We start from the raw sequence: 19748 nt of genomic DNA, 5'->3' as shown, positions 1-19748 counted from the left end.
ACTGAGGCCATTTGGCTGCAGTCTGTGTTCTAACCAGTATACTGACTCAACTACGTTTAGTTCTTAAAGGATTTTCTTTGATTCTTATTATGAAAAAAAAGAACTCTTCATCATTTTCTCTCTAGATATATCCCTCCCTGAATCAAATTTGAATGCACACTTAAATTGAATGTTTAACTTGAAGATTTTCCCATGGGAATTATTTTAAATGGCAGAGTAGCCTAGCATATGTAAACTGATTTGTACATAATTTTGTCAAGAAGAAATAAGATATATAGCATTTCTCTTATTCAAGTAATATTTTAAAAAATTTCCCTGATGTAAAGTTTTTATGAGTGTCTATTAATTCACTAAGTTCAGAAGGCAGTAGTAGAAGTTCAGTCATTCTGGGCACCTGGGTGGCTCAGTCGGTTAAGTGTCTGCCTTCGGATCAGGTCATGATCCCAAGGTCCTGGGATCGAGCCCTGCATTGAGCTCCCTGCTCAGCGGGAAATCTGCTTCTCCCTCTACCTGCCGCTACCCCTGCTTATGCACACAGTCTCTCCCTTTCTCTCTCTGTCAAATAAATAAAATCTTAAAAAAAAAAAATTCAATCATTCATTGATTTTTAATTAATAGACTACATATAGATTATTGGGTTATTTTCCTCCTGGTTAGAAAATATTTTACAAATACAGAAAAATACAAGAATGAAAGTAAAAAACCTCATGACCCCCAAAAAAAATCAATATTGACATTTAACTTGCATATTTATAAATATATTTAATATGTATATTTTACAATTTTTTACATTAGTCTACAAAAACATGATTTTTAATAGCTTAATAGTATATAATTTGGATGTCCCATAATGTATTTAACTTTTTTCCTGTTGGACTTTTTTAAATTCTACATATAAGTGAAAACATGTTATTAGTCTTATTTCTGACTTATTTCACTTAGCATAATAATACTCTCTTCATTCATCCATGTTGTTGCAAATGGCAAGATCTCATTCTTTTTTATGGCTGATTAAAATTCCATTGTATATTCCATTGTATATATTCCCTATCTTCTTTATCAATTCATCTCTCGATGGACACTTGGGCTGTTTCCATATCGTGGCTATTATAAATAATGCTGCTGTAAACATAAGAGGTGCGTATATCTTCTCATGTTAGTGTTTTTGTTTTCTTCGGGTGAGTACCCAGTAGTAGAATTACTGGATCATTTTATGTTTGTTTTTAATTTTTTGAGGAATCTTTATACTGTTCCCACAGTGGTTCCACCAGTTTCTATTCCCAATAATAGCGAACAAATGTTCCCTTTTTTCCACATCCTCACCAACACTTTTTAATTCTAGCCATTCTGACAGGTATGAGGTGATAACTCATTGTGGTTTTGATTTGCATTTCCCTGATGATTAGTGATATTGAGCATCTTTTCATGTGTCCTGTTGGCCATTTGTATGTCTTATTTGAAAAAACGTCTATTCACATCCTCTGCACATTTTTAAATTGCGTTTTTTTGGTGTGGAGTACTCTAAGTTCTTTACATATTTTGGATATTAACCCCTTGTCGGATATATGATTTGCAAATATCTTCTCCCATTCATTAGGTTGCCTTTTTGTTTTGTTGATGGTTTCCTTCACTGTGCAAAAGCCTTTTATTTTGGTGTAGTCACAATAGTTTATTTTTGCTTTTTAGGAGTTTTATGGTCTCACATTTAGAACTTTAATCCATTTTGAGTTTATTTTGTGTATGGTGTAGAAAGTGTTCCAGTTTTCCTAACATCGTTATTGAAAAGACTTTGTTTTCTCCATTATATATTCTTGCCTCAGGGTGAACCCTAATTTAAAAGCCAGACCAACTTGAGGAAGCTGTTCTGTCATGGTTTAATATTAGCAGCCTGATTCACTGAATTGTGATTTACTGAATTGTGCTTAAATGTGGTACTGTCAATATCTTGAACAATATGGTGAAAGTAAGAAAAAGGCCAGTGAAATTCATCATAGTGTTAAATATAAGAATGTAAAAGATGTTGGGACAGAGTTCATTATATTATTCAGGACCTTTCTTTTTGATAGTGCTCAGGATAATACTTCTACCTTATTATTATGAAAAGTGTGATTTGTTTTAGTATGTGGTCACTGTGTGAGTTAAGTAGCTTTTCCTGCTGGCTGCTGGTATGTTTACAGCCAAATTTTTTGCCTACCTCCCCTACTTTAAGATTTTTTTAAAAGTTTCTTTTTAAGTAATCTCTGATCTTTAAACCCAATGTGGGGCTTGAACTCAAAACCCTGAGATCAAGAGTTGCATGCTCCCCTGACTGCAGCAGCCAGGTGCCCCTAAAATGTTTTAATCACTGCCCAAGTCATTAGGGTAAAGTCTCAGGGCCTTACAAAGCAGATTACCAAGCACCTCACCTGCTTTATCTCTTGCCCCTTCCCATGCTGAAGGTATCATGTTTGCTTTTCCAGTCCCCAAAATTTACCATAATTTTATACAATTTGCATCCCATCACCACTTTCTCTCCCTTTCTCATCCTATTACATCCTTTTTTTCAAACTCATCCTTCAGTTCTTAGCATTGATGTCAATTTCTCTTAGTATACTCCCTGATGTCCTGAATTAACTCCCCTTCATATGTTAATTTAAAACCATCCTGTGCAGTATCTTCTTACTAGCCTGTAAACTGAAATGGAGAGAACTATCTTGGTCATTTTTACATTCTCAGCATCTAGCATAATGCTGAGTACTTACTATTTGTTGGGCTCTGTTCTAAGGGCTTTGCATGATTTCATTGGACTGTCACAAGCACTCTACAAAGTTTATATTATTGTATTCTTAGAAGAAATAGACCCAGAAATATTTAACATTCTTAAAGTCATATTGTAAATTGCCAAGAAGAGTTGAACCCAAGCGATTAATTGCAGAACTTGGACACTTAACCTATTACTGCCTCCCTTACAAACAAATGAAAAAAACCGGTTATAATTTGTTATTTTGATGTACTTAATATTTGTGTGCTGCCTTAAATCTTAAAAAATGGGGTAGAAATAAGTCAGAATACACAGAGTTGGAAGATACAGAGTTCTGTATACCACATCTGTTATGTTCTTCCCTAAAACGTGTGTGCCAGAAGGGGTTACAAACCATTTTTCTTGGACAACTCATTGAGACCCTGCTAGATCCCTACAAACAACCCCCCTTTGTCTACATAATGCATGAACCATCAGTATTACAATGATGATGACCATACAGTTTGGTATTAGTGGCAGAACTGTAGGAGTCTCCCTGGCTGGGCTTCTAAGGGAAATTTAGGAGATAACCTAATCTTACAATTGAACACTTACAAACCATCTCCTAAGCTTGCATCCTATTTTCATAGCTAATTTTGTTCGTTGTATACTGATTTTTATGGCTTCAGTTTTAGAGGGTGACTTGATTTTCAATTCTAAAGATCTACCTTATTGAAACATACAGCTTCTCTCTGCTTCCACATGTATCGACTATATTTAAATATTAACTTTTAGTAGACTTGACTCTTGACTGATTACATTAGCCTCTTACTACACCTTATATATGATGAAATTTTTTGTTCCATTTATACTAGGTTCATGAAAGAAGTGTCCAGTCAGACTTCTTACTGATTATCTTGAAGGAAATTTTACAGAAACGCTCTGATCTGCACTTGATTCTAATGAGTGCCACTGTAGACAGTGAAAAGTTTTCTACGTATTTCACACACTGCCCTATTCTCAGAATTTCAGGAAGAAGCTATCCTGTTGAGGTAAGTCTTCTTTATAATGTGTACGTGAACAGAAACTACATTCTTACCAGGGATTTTCCCCAGAAGATAGGCCCTATACTAGTCTGAGCCTATTCCTCGTCCTATGGTACTGCAAGTCAGAAGACTTGGAGATGGCTTGGGAATCAGATTGAGGGTGGGTGGGCTGGAAGGAAGGATTCTGCTGAAAGATGTACCTGAGAAGTACAGAACATAAAACATACTTTCGTGTCAAAACCATCGTGACCAGATTGAGGGTGACTGCCCGGTTTAAGGAACTCCTTTTTCACCCACCTCTCAAATTTAGGCTTGTTTTTGAAGCTTCTTTTCTGCCTGTTCTATTCTTAATGTTTGTCCTTTGGTTTTAGTTCATAAACACAGCTCTTTTTCATCAGTTTTCACAAATTAAAAAATAGACACCATAATGTAATTTGTCCTGAGACTTGTAGGGACAAACTCATCTCTATCAACCAAGTTTTCCATTCCCAAATAATGTAGAAAGAAGCTTTTCTCGCAATAGTCTAAATTAACATTTGGTAACATTCAAAAGATAACGATCCCCTCATTCTCTTTAAAACATTTACTGAAAAGAATTTGAGTTCACCATTTATATGCCTTAATCTTTGTAGGTTTTTCATCTTGAAGATATAATAGAAGAAACAGGCTTTGTACTGGAGAAAGACTCCGAATACTGTCAGAAATTTCTGGAGGAAGAAGAAGAAATTACCATTAATGTTACAAGCAAAGCAGGGGGAATAAAAAAGTATCAGGTAAAAAAAAAAAACATTTTTAAAGACATCTGATAGTGATATCCAGGGCATAACCTCCTGAGAGGTTTGAAATCATATGGCTGGCACAGTGAATTCCAGTATAATTTGGTAGAAAAGGAAGAGATAGGATTTTGAGCAAATTTTATTTTATTTTTTTAAGATTTTATTTATTTATTTGACAGAGAGAGAGAGAGAGAGAGGAAACAAGCAGGGGTAGTGGGAGAGGGAGAAGCAGGCTCCCGGCCAAGCAGGGAGCGCAATGTGGGGCTCGATCCTAGGACCCTGGGATCATGACCTGAGCCGAAGGCAGACACTTAACAACTGAGCCACCCAGGCACCCCGAATTTTGAGCAAATTTTAAATTCTTTAATCTTCGGTTTATGATATTTTATCTTTTTACACTATATAGACATAAAAAAAACTCAAGGACCATATAAATAAGAGGCAACCCTTATTGTTTCATAGCAATGATTAATTAGGAGTAATTTTATAATTTTTTTAAATTTTTTATTATGTTAATCACCATACATCATTAGTTTTTGATGTAGTGTTCCACGATTCATTGTTTGTGCATAACACCCAGTGCTGCATGCAGAACGTGCCCTCTTTAATACCCATCACCAGGCTAACCCATCCCCCCTCCCCCCTCCCCTCAGAACCCTCAGTTTGTTTTTCAGAGTCCATCGCCTCTCATGGTTCGTCTCCCCCTCCGATTTCCCCCCCTTCCTTCTTCCCCTCCTGCTATCTTCTTTTTTTTTTTTAAACATGTATTATTTGTTTCAGAGGTACAGATCTGTGATTCAACAGTTTTACACAATTCACAGCACTCACCGTAGCACATACCCTCCCCAGTGTCTATCACCCAGCCACCCCATCCCTCCCACCCTGTAATTATTTTCTTTACTTTATCTGAACACCTTAGGTGTTGAGGATGGGGCAGGCCCAAAATCTAGGTAGATCCTTGCCATTTTTTTCTCAGCAGTCTCTGTCCTGGTATGAGCCAACCTTGGCTATATAGCTGAAGCTATCTAGAGCAAGCACAGTTCTTCCTAGAGTTAGTTTCAATGACATGTTTATTTTTAGAACTATCATAAAAGCTAAATTATCCTACATTTTAACCAGTGGTACTATATCCAGTATTTTTATTGTATCCCTGATATTTCATGCTTATATCCAATCTGATGGAAACACCTTCGAAGTTACTTTATCTTCTATTCAAGCAGACTAATCCAGAAAGCAAAAACTAAAATCTTTCCCTAAAATTTTGGAGATAGAAATTAGAAACTAAAGAAGTACTTTAGAAAATTAAAGGTATTTCAAAAGAGATAATTGGAGTTCAGCAACCAAAGTAGAATCTAGTAGGAATGAGCAGATTTAAACTACTTATTGAAGTTACTATGGGGATACCTGGGTGACTCAGTTTAACATCTGACTCTTGGTTTGGGCTCAGGGTCATGAGATAGAGCCCCGCATCTGGCTCTGTGCTGGACGTGGAGCCTACATAAGATTCTCCCTCTCCCTCTGCCCCTCCTGCCCCCCCTCAAAAAGTTACTATAACTTCTCCTGGCTTGCTTCTTAGTTGCCACAGAACAATGCATAGAGTGTTCTGTTTTTCTTAGCTCTTCTTTAATTTAGTATTTACAGGACAAGATTAAAAGTTTTGCTATACTTAAGGAAGTTGAAGGAAATGAAATACGCAAGACATGAAATTTTATACTTTTTCCACTGTTAAAAACTACCCTTACCATATTTTAACAAAATAATGACAAGGAGAAATACAGTTTTGGATGAATGCAAATACTCTTTTCCTTCTTTGTCTTATAAAAATAGTTAATATTTTTGTTCACCTTTTTCTGATTGTGTTTCTCATAGGAATATATACCAGTTCATACTGGATCAAGTGCTGATTTAAATCCATTTTACCAAAAGTATAGCAACCGTACTCAGCATGCTATTCTCTACATGAATCCTCATAAAATCAATCTTGATCTCATTTTGGAACTTCTTATATATTTAGGTATATATCTTTTTCTAATTTGACTCCATTTGTTTTGATAAAACTTTTCTGCTAACTAAAGATGTTTTATTAACATGTTACATGTTACCCCTTACCTTTCTTCTTATGTTGAATTTCAGACAGAAGTCCCCAATTCAGAAATATTGAAGGAGCAGTGTTGATATTTTTACCAGGACTTGCACATATTCAACAGTTGTATGATCTCCTATCAACTGACAGAAGATTTTTTTCTGAACGGTAACTACAAATCTTCATTATATTCCAAGTAGTTTTAAAATAGGAAAATGTTTTGCTTATTAAAACTCTTGATCAGAATTTTCAGTCTTTTTACCTTTAATTAAAATTATCCAAGGTGAAGTTTTTTAACATTTCTATTATAGCACTTAATGTACTAAAAATTTTAGGTATTATTTCTGCTTTTGTTCTATTTTCTTAATATGAGTAAGCAGAGGGAATCCTGTGGTTGAGAATAAGATGGTGACTCCCCAACCACCTGGACAGCGCAAAAGCCCTACAGGTTCAGTTTATCATCCAGACGTGGAATCAGCTGTTTAGTGTATCTCTCCTGATATGGTCCATTACTGCTGTCACTGTTATCATATCCAAGCATATTTTTAAATTCTCTAAACCCTATATTCCATATAAATTCATATGAAGTATTTTCTCTTTAATGAGTATATGTGGTTTCATTGTAGCATTCTCAGAACTTTTGTGTTTGAAATTTTTCATAATACAAAATTAAATTGCTATTTGCAAATAAATTTTGTTATTCTTTGCAGTGTCTTCTAAAGAGAAACTCTTGCTAAGAACTATGATTTTAACTTTCAGATATAAAGTGATAGCTCTGCATTCTATTCTTTCAACTCAAGATCAAGCTGCAGCATTCACACTTCCTCCTCCTGGAGTCAGGAAGGTAAAATTCAGTGCAGCAAATTTATGTGTAATCTTTTCTGAGAATATTTTGTGAAAACGTTAGGACTCTGTAACATCACAGACAGTTATTAAGATGTTATTAAGTGCCTTACAGTGCATGGCAGACTCCAGATGCTCTCTAGCTTAACATAATCAGTAGTGAACCCAGTATTGAAATTGAAGTATTTGAATATTTATTTATATTATGCATTATTAAAGGGACAAGGCTTTTCGGGGAGTGACAGTTGAAAAATATTATGGCATGGATTTTGCTCGTGAAAAGAAAAATCCCGTCTTTTTCATGAAGGATGTTAAATGTCAGGAGCTATTTGAATCCTGTGAAGATTCTTTGTTGTTCTCCAGGCTATTCATCCCTGATTATTTTTGTAACATATATATCATTATGTTAGGAAACAGACTCAGTATTTTCATGTCTCCTCTGTTCAGGATTCTAAATGTGAAGAGATACTTGGCAGAGAGTTTCTCAGATTTAGAAGGGGATAAAAGAGCGCAGTGTAAGAACTGTGGGAAATCTACGAGCTCCCAGAAAGAGCCTGGGTTCTGAGGCTGCTCTGATCTGTAACATTTGGGCTTCCCTCTAAGATTTGGTTTAAAGAAAAGAATTCTACCTCTTAAAAAAAAATTTTTTTTTTATTTAGTTATTTGTCAGCGAGCGAGCACAAGCAGGGGGAGCGGCAGGAAGTGGGAGAAGCAGACTCTCTGCTGAGCAAGGAGCCCGATTCAGGACTCAATCCCAGGACCCTGGGATTACAACCTGAGCCAAAGGCAGACAACTGAGCCACCCAGGCAGCCCTCAAAAAAATTTTTTTTAATTTAAATGTTACTGAGATAGAATGGGCACCTAGGTTCCATCTAAGTATTAGAACATCAGATTATTATTTCTTAGGTCAAATGAATAGGAAAAACAAGCATCCACTATTGAATTACAGAGTTGAGATAGAACGTTACGAAAGTGAGTATTTGATGGAAAATTCCCTAAATGTTTTACCTCTAAGGACTCGAGAAAAAATGCAAAGACTGCAGTATTCAGCCATCACCATTAAGAATTTTAGAACTAGAAATGGATCTAAGAAATCATCTATTTCTACCTCCTAAATTATAGTAGAAGTATCTAAAGTCACCCGAGGTAAAATGACTTAGCTGAGGTCACAAAGCTAGTAAGTGGTAGAGCCAGGACAGCAAACTTCTTACTGATATACTATTTTTGTCCCAATAATTGTGAATGGTTGTGCTGAGCTGTCTCTACTCCTGACCCAATTTCGCAGGCTACTTAGTTCATTTTTAAGATGACTGACTAGAATTAGGGGAACGGTATTTTTGTTGGAATAAAAATCTTTAAATAGCAAGCTAAGCTGTGAAAACTAATTGTAATGAATTAAATTACACAGTAATAGCAAGTTAATGGTGAATTTTAGTAAATTTGAGATTCACTTTTTAAAATTCATTAGGTCAAACTATATACGTTAAATGATTGCACACTGCTAAAAGTTGTTATCTAAATATTTTGGCTTTTATTTTCAGATTGTTTTAGCAACAAATATTGCAGAGACTGGTATCACTATTCCAGATGTTGTATTTGTAATTGACACTGGAAGAACAAAAGAAAATAAGTAAGTTTGAAAAGGGTTTGGTGCTCTTATATTCTTGGGAGAAATCACAGAATCATATAGGGAATATCCCAAATGTCCTAACTCTACCCGAAGCAAAAAGCCTCAGAGAAACTTAACATGCCCAAGAGTAAATGTCAAGTTTCATGTCTTGAGTTTTCCCATACCGCTACTTGTAGAAAACTCTGAGAAAATTCTCAGAACATAGTATTTTGTAAATTTGTAAAATATCTTTACAAAAATATTACTTATGAGATTATAACAGAGCGTATGGATTTTGGAATCAGAGTTGGATTTAAATCTCTCATCTGTAATATTGAGCAAGTAATAATACACTAAGTATAATCATCAGTCCCCTCATATGTAAATGGGGAGCATAAATATTTTTCATAATTGGAAGTACATGATATGTTAATTGGCACTTACTAGGTAACCTTACCTGAATCTTCATAAAAAGATTACCACTTTATAAATGTTTTAATGCTTATATTGCAAAAACAGGGAAGACCACCTTGATAGTCTATTGTAATCCATGTACACTCTCCCACTATTAGGAAACTTCAGCAATACTTGGCAATGCATATGACTACTGAGAGGCATTTCTCAAACTGTTTCAAAGAAGTCTTATTGCATAATTCATAGGCCTTCCATTAAAATAAAACATCTTCCATGGTCATATTAATTTGGGAAAGGTTAAGTTAAACAGGTTTTTCCCTTGGAGAGGTATCTGAAGCTTTTAATTGGATAGTGTGAGATTTAGTTTGCAAAGTTTGCTGAATTATTTAAATATGAAACCATGACTTGGAAAATGGCCCACAATTATGATGGACTTTTTTTAGTCTGTCTTCAGTGTAATTTTAAGAGTCACCTATTTCCAGCTTTTTTTCAGATTTTGATTTAAGTCCTTTCTCTAAATATTTTCTCCTAAAACTTTTCTTCAGGTACCATGAAAGCAGTCAGATGAGTTCTTTGGTTGAGACGTCTGTCAGTAAAGCAAGTGCTCTGCAGCGCCAGGGGAGGGCGGGGAGGGTCCGAGACGGCTTCTGCTTCAGGATGTACACCAGAGAAAGGTATGACACAGCACTGGAAGTCAGAAGTACATCAGTCCTTGTAGTGTGGCATTTCTGATAAGAGGTCACGTGTTTAACATTATTTTATTCTTCAGATTTGAAGGCTTTATGGACTATTCTGTCCCTGAAATCTTGCGTGTGCCTTTGGAGGAATTATGTCTTCATATTATGGTAATGCCGAAGGAATTCAGATGCTATTTTTTCATTCTTTACCCCTTTCTTAAAAAGAAAAAAACAAAACATGAAGACTTCTCTTACCCTATGTTGCTCTAGATTTTCAAGTATTTTATTTACTCTTTAATAAATACCCCCTCCCCCATCTTTTTTTTTTTTTTTACGATTTATTTATTTGAGAGAAAGAGTGTTCACGAGAGAGAAAGCACACACACGGGGAAGTGGCAGAGGCAGAAGTAGAAGTAGGCGCTGGGCTCGATCCCAGAATCCTGGGATCATGACCTGAGCTGAAGGCAGACGCTTAACTGACTGAGCCACCCAGGTGCCCCGTCCCCCATATTTTTATAAGTAAACCCACTGTGCTTAGATTCTACCACAGGCACTCATCCTTAATAGACTAAAACTAGCTCTCAACTGGGGGCAGTATTGCTCACCAAGGGACAATTGGCAATGTCTTCAAACATTTTTGCTTTTCAGAACTAGGGGGAGAAGGAGGCCATGCGACATGGGCATCTAGTGGGTAGAGGCCAGGGACTACTGCTAAACACTGCATATTGCACAGCAGTCTCTTAAAGAATTATCTGGCCCAAAATAACAACAGTGCTGAGATTGAGAAACCCTGACACAGACCAAGGGCTTCCTAGTCTGAAAGATCTATATTACCCTTCAGTTCTTAGATTTTGACTTTACAAAAATCAGGAATGAAGAAACTAAAAATATGGACTAGAATATCTCTTCCTCATGCCAGCCATACGTGTGTACGTACGTACGTATGTGTGTACACACACACACACACACTCCCTATTAGATCTCTTCCTCATGCCAGCCGTACACACCATACCACACACACACACACACACACACACACACACACACACACACACACACACACACACACACACACACACACACACACACACACACACTCTCTGTCTCTCACACACACACATATGCCCAATTATAAGAAAAAGAACAGGATAGCCTTACTGAGATATTTATGTCTCTCTGCTCAGGATTTATTTCCAACTTGACCATCTCTTTGGTCAATTCTTTCTAATAGCATACTGATTTATCACTCTTTTTTAATGTGCAGAAATGCAATCTTGGTTCTCCTGAAGATTTCCTCTCCAAAGCCTTAGATCCTCCTCAGCTTCAAGTAATCAGCAATGCAATGAATTTACTCCGAAAAATTGGAGCATGTGAACTAAATGAGCCTACACTGACTCCACTGGGCCAACACCTTGCAGCTCTGCCTGTGAATGTCAAGATTGGCAAGATGCTTATTTTTGGTGCCATATTTGGGTGCCTTGACCCAGTGGTAAGATAATGGCTGCTCTTTCTTCTTCACTTTAACTATCGTTTTGGCTAAGTTTGGAAATAATTTTTAACTTTTTATATTTATATACAAGATAATATACATTCATCCCTTAAATATACTGTAGGTACTATTTTGTAAATGGGTTTGGCTTGTATAGACTTTTGCTATCAAAAATCCCACTTGAAATGTTTAATAGAATATATAGATTTGGGGGGGGAGGGGAGGGGAGGAGAAAGAGAGAGAGAGAGAGTCTTAAGCAGGCTTCATGCCCAGCACAGAGCCCGACCAGAGCTCGAGCTCATGACCCTAAGATCATGACCTGAGCCAAAAATCAAGAATTGGATGCTCAGCTGACTCAGCCACCCAGGTGCCCCTTTATAGTAGATGATTCTTTGAAAACTGAGAACCCCACAGACTTTTCTGAGAACAAGATGAGAAACTTTATTCCTTCGCTTTTTCTGCATTATCTCTCTGAGCCAGCAATTACTAACAGTTCTATTTTATTATCTCAGAATTAACAAATTTTGTGCCTCTTTCTGAATATCTGGGCTCATATGCCTGCTGTGCCATTTCAACTTTGTTTTACCAGGCTATGGCCTTTTCTGGGACTGCAAATCAAGGCTGTTTAAAAACAGAATGAAAGAGCGTAACGTACTCTAGTAGTCTGTTTCTCTAGTATTATGAATACTCACCAGAATTGTGCTGATCCAAAAAATAACCTCTGTCATGATAATTGATGTGAAAAGCTGCAACAACAACAACTGGGTCATAATACATTACAAATTATTTTAAAAGTATTTAAAGAACGTTGCAGGCAATGGGAATTTAGTAAGAGTCAAGATATGTGAGCTATGATTCTGAGATTGATCCTAACTGTGTGACAGACTATGAATCCCCATACCCATTCAGGTTTTTATCTCTGATTCTGGTGATGTGACTTGTAAATATGGTCTAAAAGTGATATATTTTTAAAATTAAACAAAATGAAGCCCAAAGTAACTAATTAAAATGAAAATGTTAGCTATTGTAGAACACAATAAAGGTATTGGAAAAGAAGAAACATGCAACTTGAAAGTGGGACTGTTGTATGATTTGCTTTCTTTTACAAATTACCCTTCCATGTATACTTCTTTACTGATAAATGTTTTGGTTATTTATGGATAGGCAACACTAGCTGCAGTGATGACCGAGAAGTCTCCTTTTACTACACCAATTGGTCGCAAAGATGAGGCAGATCTTGCAAAATCAGCTTTGGCTATGGCCGATTCAGACCACCTGACAATCTACAACGCATACCTAGGGTAAAGAAAAAATCTGGATGTTGTCAATAAGTCAGTGACCTGAGGTTATTTACTTTAAAAAAGTTTATCTTTGACTTCCATTAAAAAGATACATCTAAGATTTACCTTTTAGTTACTTCATCTATCAAGGTACACTTATCTTAAAGATTCCTTTTTTTTAATCCTTTCTAAAATTTATATTACCTCATATTTGTAGTTAATTTATACACAAAAAATCTCAGTATTGCCATTCATATTCTTATATTCAATTAGTAGCTCCTACAACAATTAAGACCCCCCCCTCACTTAAGTGATTGTAATGTAATTACAGCTTACTTCGGTTAATACCTCTGAAAGAGAGAGTTTGAAAAGAAAACATGTTGAACTTTGGTCATTTTATTTATGTAGATGGAAGAAAGCACGGCAAGAAGGCGGCTATCGTTCTGAAATGGCATACTGCCGGAGGAACTTCCTTAATAGAACATCACTGTTAACCCTAGAGGTAAGTCTTAATAGAGCTAATTCGGGGTCATATGGTTGACTGATAGGCTTATTTTAGAAAAAGAAATGCATGCCTAGGATAGTGATTAACACATAGTACAAATTTAATTTACTGAATTACTAAATTTATAATTTTTTGTTTTGTTTCTTGTAATAGGTAACTTTTATGTATTACACAGTGATTTAAAATAGTATTTAACAATCATAATGTAATAATCATAAAATGCTTCCAAGGCTTGGAATCTAGTCATTTTGCCTAAGAGCCCCAATCCCCTTCAGTGAAATTCTTTTCTGTTTTCCTAAATATTAGCCAGCTACTTCGTTGCAGGTAGGATGATAATTATGGAAAGGCATCCAAGGCATGGTACCCTGTGGCTGATTGTGACCAGGTATATAAATTTGCTCTTGGGAAGGGAAACCAAACAGCTGTGCCCCTCACTCAGGTTTTGATAGTGTTGAGGACCAGCCTTAGTTCTTGGAGGAGAGAGAGTAGAAGTTTAGTTAAAATATACAGACAACTGACGGCAGAAAGCAGGGCTCCTCCACGGATACTTACGTTCACGGTGCGTGGGAAATGGTGTTTAGTACACCATCTAAAGGCAAACCGTTTCTACTTCAGACACACTATAAAAGTATTCAGAAAATAAACTTAATGTAGCTCACATAATTATTCTGTGCTCATATCTTAAAGGGTTAAATATTTGATTCCCATAAAAACTTAACCCATTATTTTTTGTCATTCAAGATAATGGCTGGGTTAAGAGCAGGGACATCTCTCAGTAGAATGAGTTTTGTCCTTCTACAAGTAGAGAAAGGGATAAATGGAAGAAACAGCTGCCTCTGGGCTAACTCACTGGGATTCTCCTCTGTCTCCACTCCCTGCTAACCGCCCAGTTGCCTCCTGCCTCCTTCCTTCTGTGAGCCTTTTCTTCACCTGCCCTGGGCTGCAAGGTTTTCCATCCCTGCACCTACCCTGTGGTGTTAGAGCAGCCATTTGGCCTTTTCTCACCTGGAATCAAAGTCTCCTTAAGCCCCAAACCAGAAACCTAAAGGAAATCCTAAATGTAAATACCACCTTTTAATCGGCTGTATCCTGTTTACTATGAAAAATGCTCATCCTTCCTATAGAATTTAAGCTGATTGGCACTTAGTTACTAAAGGTAAATATAGATTTTAGGCAACAATTTTAGATTAAGTGAAGGTGTCATTGTTAGAATTAAGGTGAGATTCTCAGGGGCAAATGAACAGAGTATTTGCAGTCCAGGATCAAGATTCCTCTCCTGTTCTTCCTCAATATTAGTCCTCATTGAGTGGAGAGAGCTAATACTAAAGTAAATATATTGAATGCAAATGTGTTCAGGCACATTTTTATTGCTCTCACATTTTAGACATTGTGTTTTATGACATGTAAAGTCTTGGGATGTGGAAATAGATAACTCTTCAATCCTTGATATACCAGTATCGTTTTTTCATCCCTCATTTGATTTGGGCTGTAGTTAACCAAATAATTTGGCATCCTATCAGTTTTGATAGGAAACAGCAGTATATTAAGGGGTTGTCAGTTTTTCTATTTTAATCAATTACGATCTTGTCTCTTTAACATAAACCAATCTAGGATGTAAAGCAAGAGTTAATCAAGTTGGTTAAGGCAGCAGGATTTTCATCATCCACAACATCTAATGACTGGGAAGGAAACAGAGCCTCACAGACCCTTTCCTTCCAAGAAATTGCCCTTCTTAAAGCTGTACTGGTCGCTGGACTATATGACAATGTGGGGAAGATAATCTATACAAAATCAGTTGATGTTACAGAAAAATTGGCTTGCATTGTGGAGACAGCCCAAGGCAAAGCACAAGTACATCCATCCTCGGTAAATCGAGATTTGCAAACTTACGGATGGCTCTTATACCAGGAGAAGGTAAAGTGCTCATTCTTAATTCCTCTATTCAGAGCATTATTCTAGAAGTCAGTTGTAACAAGTTAGGATGCCCCAACAGGTATTATATTTGGTTCTCAAGCTGTTTATTTTTGTACATAGTTTCTCATCAAAAAAAAAAAAAAACCTTAAGAAGAAAAATATTAAGGTTTCTACTCTGACCATCATCTTTCCTACTTTGAAGTAAAGACAATTATAGCAAATAGATATTGTTTAATAATGTATGAGTTCCCTGAGATTTTACCAAAAGGTCCTACCTCAACAAAGAACAAAAACATGTTATGTGTGCATTCCAAATAAGGGGGAGATGGGATTAGACAAAACTATATGACCAGGCAACAGTTTCAGTCACAGTGTAACCCAAGATAATTTAAAAGCAAGTATTTATAGATTGCAATTAAAAAAAAAAATCTTTTGAATCTTAGCTTGCTATAAACTAACAAGGATCCATAATTTGAAGCACTGGCTCAAAAAATCATTACCCTGTCATAAAACTTAAATGTAAAACATGAGGAATTACTGACTAATGGCCATAGCTGAACATTGATCTAGAAACCAGACACTGAAACAGTTTTATTTTTGAGCTAATTAACAGCATTGGCATTATAAAATTCTTGTTCATAGTTTCATTTATGTTCAAGGTATATAATTCACCCTTACAGTGAATGTTTCAAAATGCCTTTTAATAAGATAAATGCACAGATGGTGAATGTGATTATTATAAAATTGGCAAATTATGCACATGTGAGAATGTAAAGGTAGCTTTACAAAACTTATGATGTAAATCTTATAGGAGCAAATTATAGAAAAATGCTTATATGAAACATAAATGAGTTTCTTACATTTTTAGGCTGTGTTTTGTTTTTCTCTTTTATTCCTATGCAGGTAAGGTATACCCGAGTATATCTGAGGGAAACTACTCTAATAACTCCTTTTCCAGTTTTACTTTTTGGTGGTGATATCGAAGTTCAACACCGGGAACGTCTTCTTTCTATTGATGGCTGGATCTATTTTCAGGTACATGCTATAGCTGATCTCATAACATTAAAATTTTCTAGTTGCAGTACCACTGAGGTAGATTTTTAAAAATTTTATTGGCGTTTCCATAATTTCTTCCTATAATTTCACTTAAAGTGGAAGACTTCCTTATTTTATCTTACCTATATTGTTTTAAATCTGTTAAATATGAAAATCAAATATCGCTACTATTACAGATTGCATTTATTATCAGTAATAACTTGCTATCCATAAATTAACTATGTCTCAATAGTTAACTTTACATGGATTATCCCAAATTTATTAACCCTGATAACCTTGTGATTAATTCCTGTAGTTTCCTTTCTATAGATGAGACACTTACAGATTCAGTGAGTTTAAATAACTTCCTTAAATGAATTGTTACTGGCCAAGCAAGACTTTTAAGCTCCTTCTACTTTGTGCCACCTATAAGAAGACACAGACAGATTCATAGCTTTTAATGAGTATGGTCAAGTTTTCCTCTGGAAAAATTAGACCAATCATTGCTACCAGCAATAAGCTTACTTCCTTGTAACCCCCTCAACAGTGACCAGCTTAAAAAAAAATTTAATACATTCTGTTACTGTATGCCATCACAATTTGTCTAAGATTGGAGAAGTAAACTTAAATGCAACTTTAAAAATATATGCAGTTATCCAAGAGGACAGGGTGGTAGAAATTGTAACTGGATTATGGTCATGGTTGCACAACTCTACAAATACACTAAAAATCATCAAATTGTACACTTAGTAATGAGTAAATTTTTAAGGTTAGTAAATTACACATCAGTAAAACTTAATTCCTTCCCCAAAATTTCAGACTTCACTCCCAGAGTTATTGTAAGAGAAGCTACAGGAAATAATTTCCCTGTATTCTTCGAATAACATTTTATATTCAAGTCCAGATGTGTTTAAGCAGATGGTAAGGTATACATGCTTACCTTCATTTATTGAAACACATTCACACTCACAGGGATTAACTTCAGCCAATTTGTCATCTCCTCTCAACAGGCTCCTGTAAAAATAGCTGTCATTTTCAAGCAGCTTAGAGTTCTCATTGATTCTGTTTTAAGAAAAAAGCTTGAAAATCCTAAGATGTCCCTTGAAAGTAAGTATTTATAATGTAAGTAGAAAACCATCTGTTTTTAAACATTGGAGTACATTAGAGCACACTGAAGTCCATGTGATTAAAAACTGTTTTCATAAAGTTTATTTTATGCTGAATTCCATCAAACTCCTAGACATTGCTTCATTAGTCACAATCTAATTATCCTCTTAAGATTCTTTTACTCTTTCCTCTTCTAAGCTTCACTTCTAAACTTCGGACCATTTCACAGAAAAAAAGGATGGTAAAACAGCATTGTAAATTTTGATTATAAGGAACTTTCTCTGAGATTTCCAACATGTTTTTATCTACCATTCTCACAAATGCAGAGCTAGTCTGTGTTTAAAAAGTATATTATCCTTCAACAGAAACCTGCAATAAACACCTGAGTTTTTGGTTAGTCCGGTGCAGTGTTTCCCACCCAAACTTGCAAAATCATCAGAATCATCGTGGCAGGTATTAAAATACAAAGTCCAAAGACCTACCCCAGACATATTGAATCTCCTTTATGGGAGAGGCTGTGTGTTATTTTTTAATCCCTTAATTTATAACACTTACCTCTACTACCATCCCCCTTTTTAAATAGAGTAATTTTTATTAAACTGGACTCTTTTACTGGTAAAATTTCTCACATTGAGGATTTGGTTGGTTACATCTTCATGCTTTGATTTAATGTATTTTTCTATTCCCTGTATATCCTGCAGACAATAATAGTTGTATCTAAAGCTTTGATTAATTGAATTTCTAGGAAAAGGATATTTTCTACTTGCTGCTCTGTTCTTCCCATTGCATCACATCACAAAGCATTCAGATTTGGTTTTCCCACTTTGAATGATGTTAAGAATTGATCAGTGGGGCTCAATATGATTGTATTTAACAAGTATCTCCGTTAATTCTCATAGGCAAGTTGGGAGCTACTGATCTAGTGCTACTACCCTGAGACTTAGGGAGCTTAAAAATCATGGTTCTTTCTAGACCTGTCATTGTTTCCCTTGCAGCAAGTGACCTTTTTTCTTTTTTTAATGTCGAAGTAGTCCCCACGAATTTGAGTGCCAGGCCATGGGCCCAGTTATCAGAATTTCCCATTGCAACCATTGAAACTCAGGGCATTCTCTTGCTGAAGTGTCTAATATAAAGATAGAATTTCAGGCTTGCATCCCTGGTAATTACACCTGTCTAAAGAGTAGTTAAGAAGTTCTTAGGAAGTCACAATCTGGGAACAACTGTTTAAAAGTAGAAGCATCTGTTACCATAACCTCCTTAGCAAACGCTATAGCCTCCGTTGCTCTGTTTGCCAAGTTAATTGGTATTTGCTACTTTTGTTGTGTAGAGATCTGTCACTTCCCTACTGACACCTCTCCAAGAGTCCTTGCCTGTTAAAAGTTTTTGTTTCTTTTGGGACTAAACATGGAGCAACTGGTATCAGTTCCTCCTTCTTTGCCCGTACTGTGGAAATCCCAATGTATTCTGAAGACCATGGAACAGTCGATAGATCCTTCAGTATATCTGAGCCAGGTGACAAAGTTAGGAAACCCCTTGTCTTAAAGGAATTTTTAAAGACATAATTCCTTAAAAAGGACAAATAGTTACATTACATCATGTCTTTGGGCGTTGGCCCTATTCCCGTCAAAGTAGGTGTCAAGTAACTACAATAATAATACTTGTAGGGCAACAAATTCTATTTTGTGGACATCTCTAGTGTGAATATTGCTGGTATAGTATTGTGTTTTAATTTAAAAGAATCTTTTCATCAACTATGCCTGCTAGTCACATGTGTATACATTGGGAATTTAGCCAGGTGATGAATTTTTTCATGGGTGTTTTTTTTTTCTTCCACTCAGATGACAAGATTCTACAGATCATTACAGAACTGATAAAAACAGAGAATCATAATTGAAACTGAAAGTCACGGTCAACTGCTTTAAAAAATAACGATGAAGATACGGTCGCGAAATTATGTGAAAATGGACCATTGCATTAAGTATTTCAGTACTTAAAATGTTGGTACTAGCCATAAGTTAAAAGTGGTGGGAAAAAAGCACATACTTTAAACATGTGTAATTTTCTAGTTCCTTTTTAATGATAATTATTTGCAATGTATTTACCACTACATTTACAAATAAATCCTTTGGTATCATCGATGCTTCACACATCATTTTGTGCCTATGGGCAAGGCCTGTGTCTATAGTATCTGTAACTTAGGGCCCTGATTCCCTATGTATACACCTTATGCTCTACCAGTCCTTCTTATCT

At 35.8% G+C, this 19748-nt stretch overlaps 1 protein-coding gene and 1 long non-coding RNA gene across 6 annotated transcripts in view; one reads left to right on the top strand and one right to left on the bottom strand.

Annotated features, from left to right (window-relative positions):
- Positions 1–19634, top strand: part of DHX29 (DExH-box helicase 29) — a 42901-nt gene extending 23267 nt beyond the window's left edge. For both annotated transcript variants that reach the window (XM_027604717.2, XM_027604718.2), the window contains 15 exons: positions 3595–3771; positions 4398–4538; positions 6411–6555; positions 6675–6792; positions 7384–7468; positions 9010–9098; positions 10037–10165; positions 10261–10336; positions 11433–11657; positions 12822–12958; positions 13346–13439; positions 15054–15356; positions 16260–16391; positions 17402–17498; positions 19337–19634. In XM_027604717.2, coding sequence (XP_027460518.1) covers positions 3595–3771; positions 4398–4538; positions 6411–6555; positions 6675–6792; positions 7384–7468; positions 9010–9098; positions 10037–10165; positions 10261–10336; positions 11433–11657; positions 12822–12958; positions 13346–13439; positions 15054–15356; positions 16260–16391; positions 17402–17498; positions 19337–19392 — 2004 coding nt within the window. In that variant the 3' untranslated portion in view covers positions 19393–19634. The remainder of the gene's footprint in view (positions 1–3594; positions 3772–4397; positions 4539–6410; positions 6556–6674; positions 6793–7383; positions 7469–9009; positions 9099–10036; positions 10166–10260; positions 10337–11432; positions 11658–12821; positions 12959–13345; positions 13440–15053; positions 15357–16259; positions 16392–17401; positions 17499–19336) is intronic.
- Positions 4367–19748, bottom strand: part of LOC113928747 — a 47443-nt gene continuing 32061 nt past the window's right edge. Inside the window, exons 3-7 of one of the 4 annotated variants that reach the window (XR_003521956.1) lie at positions 17332–17405; positions 13995–14062; positions 12771–12953; positions 12350–12403; positions 4367–4472 (exon numbers count right to left, since the gene is read on the bottom strand). This is a non-coding gene — a long non-coding RNA (uncharacterized LOC113928747). Of the gene's footprint in view, positions 4473–10256; positions 10385–12349; positions 12404–12770; positions 12954–13994; positions 14063–17331; positions 17406–19748 lie in introns of those variants that run through there. The other 3 variants (XR_003521955.1, XR_003521957.1, XR_003521954.1) reach the window with 3 other exon arrangements.

This window comes from Zalophus californianus, chromosome 5 (genome assembly GCF_009762305.2).
Source record: "Zalophus californianus isolate mZalCal1 chromosome 5, mZalCal1.pri.v2, whole genome shotgun sequence".
Lineage (NCBI taxonomy): Eukaryota > Metazoa > Chordata > Mammalia > Carnivora > Otariidae > Zalophus > Zalophus californianus.
Note: the sequence above shows the minus strand (reverse complement) of the source record. Positions and strands in the feature narration are given on the sequence as shown.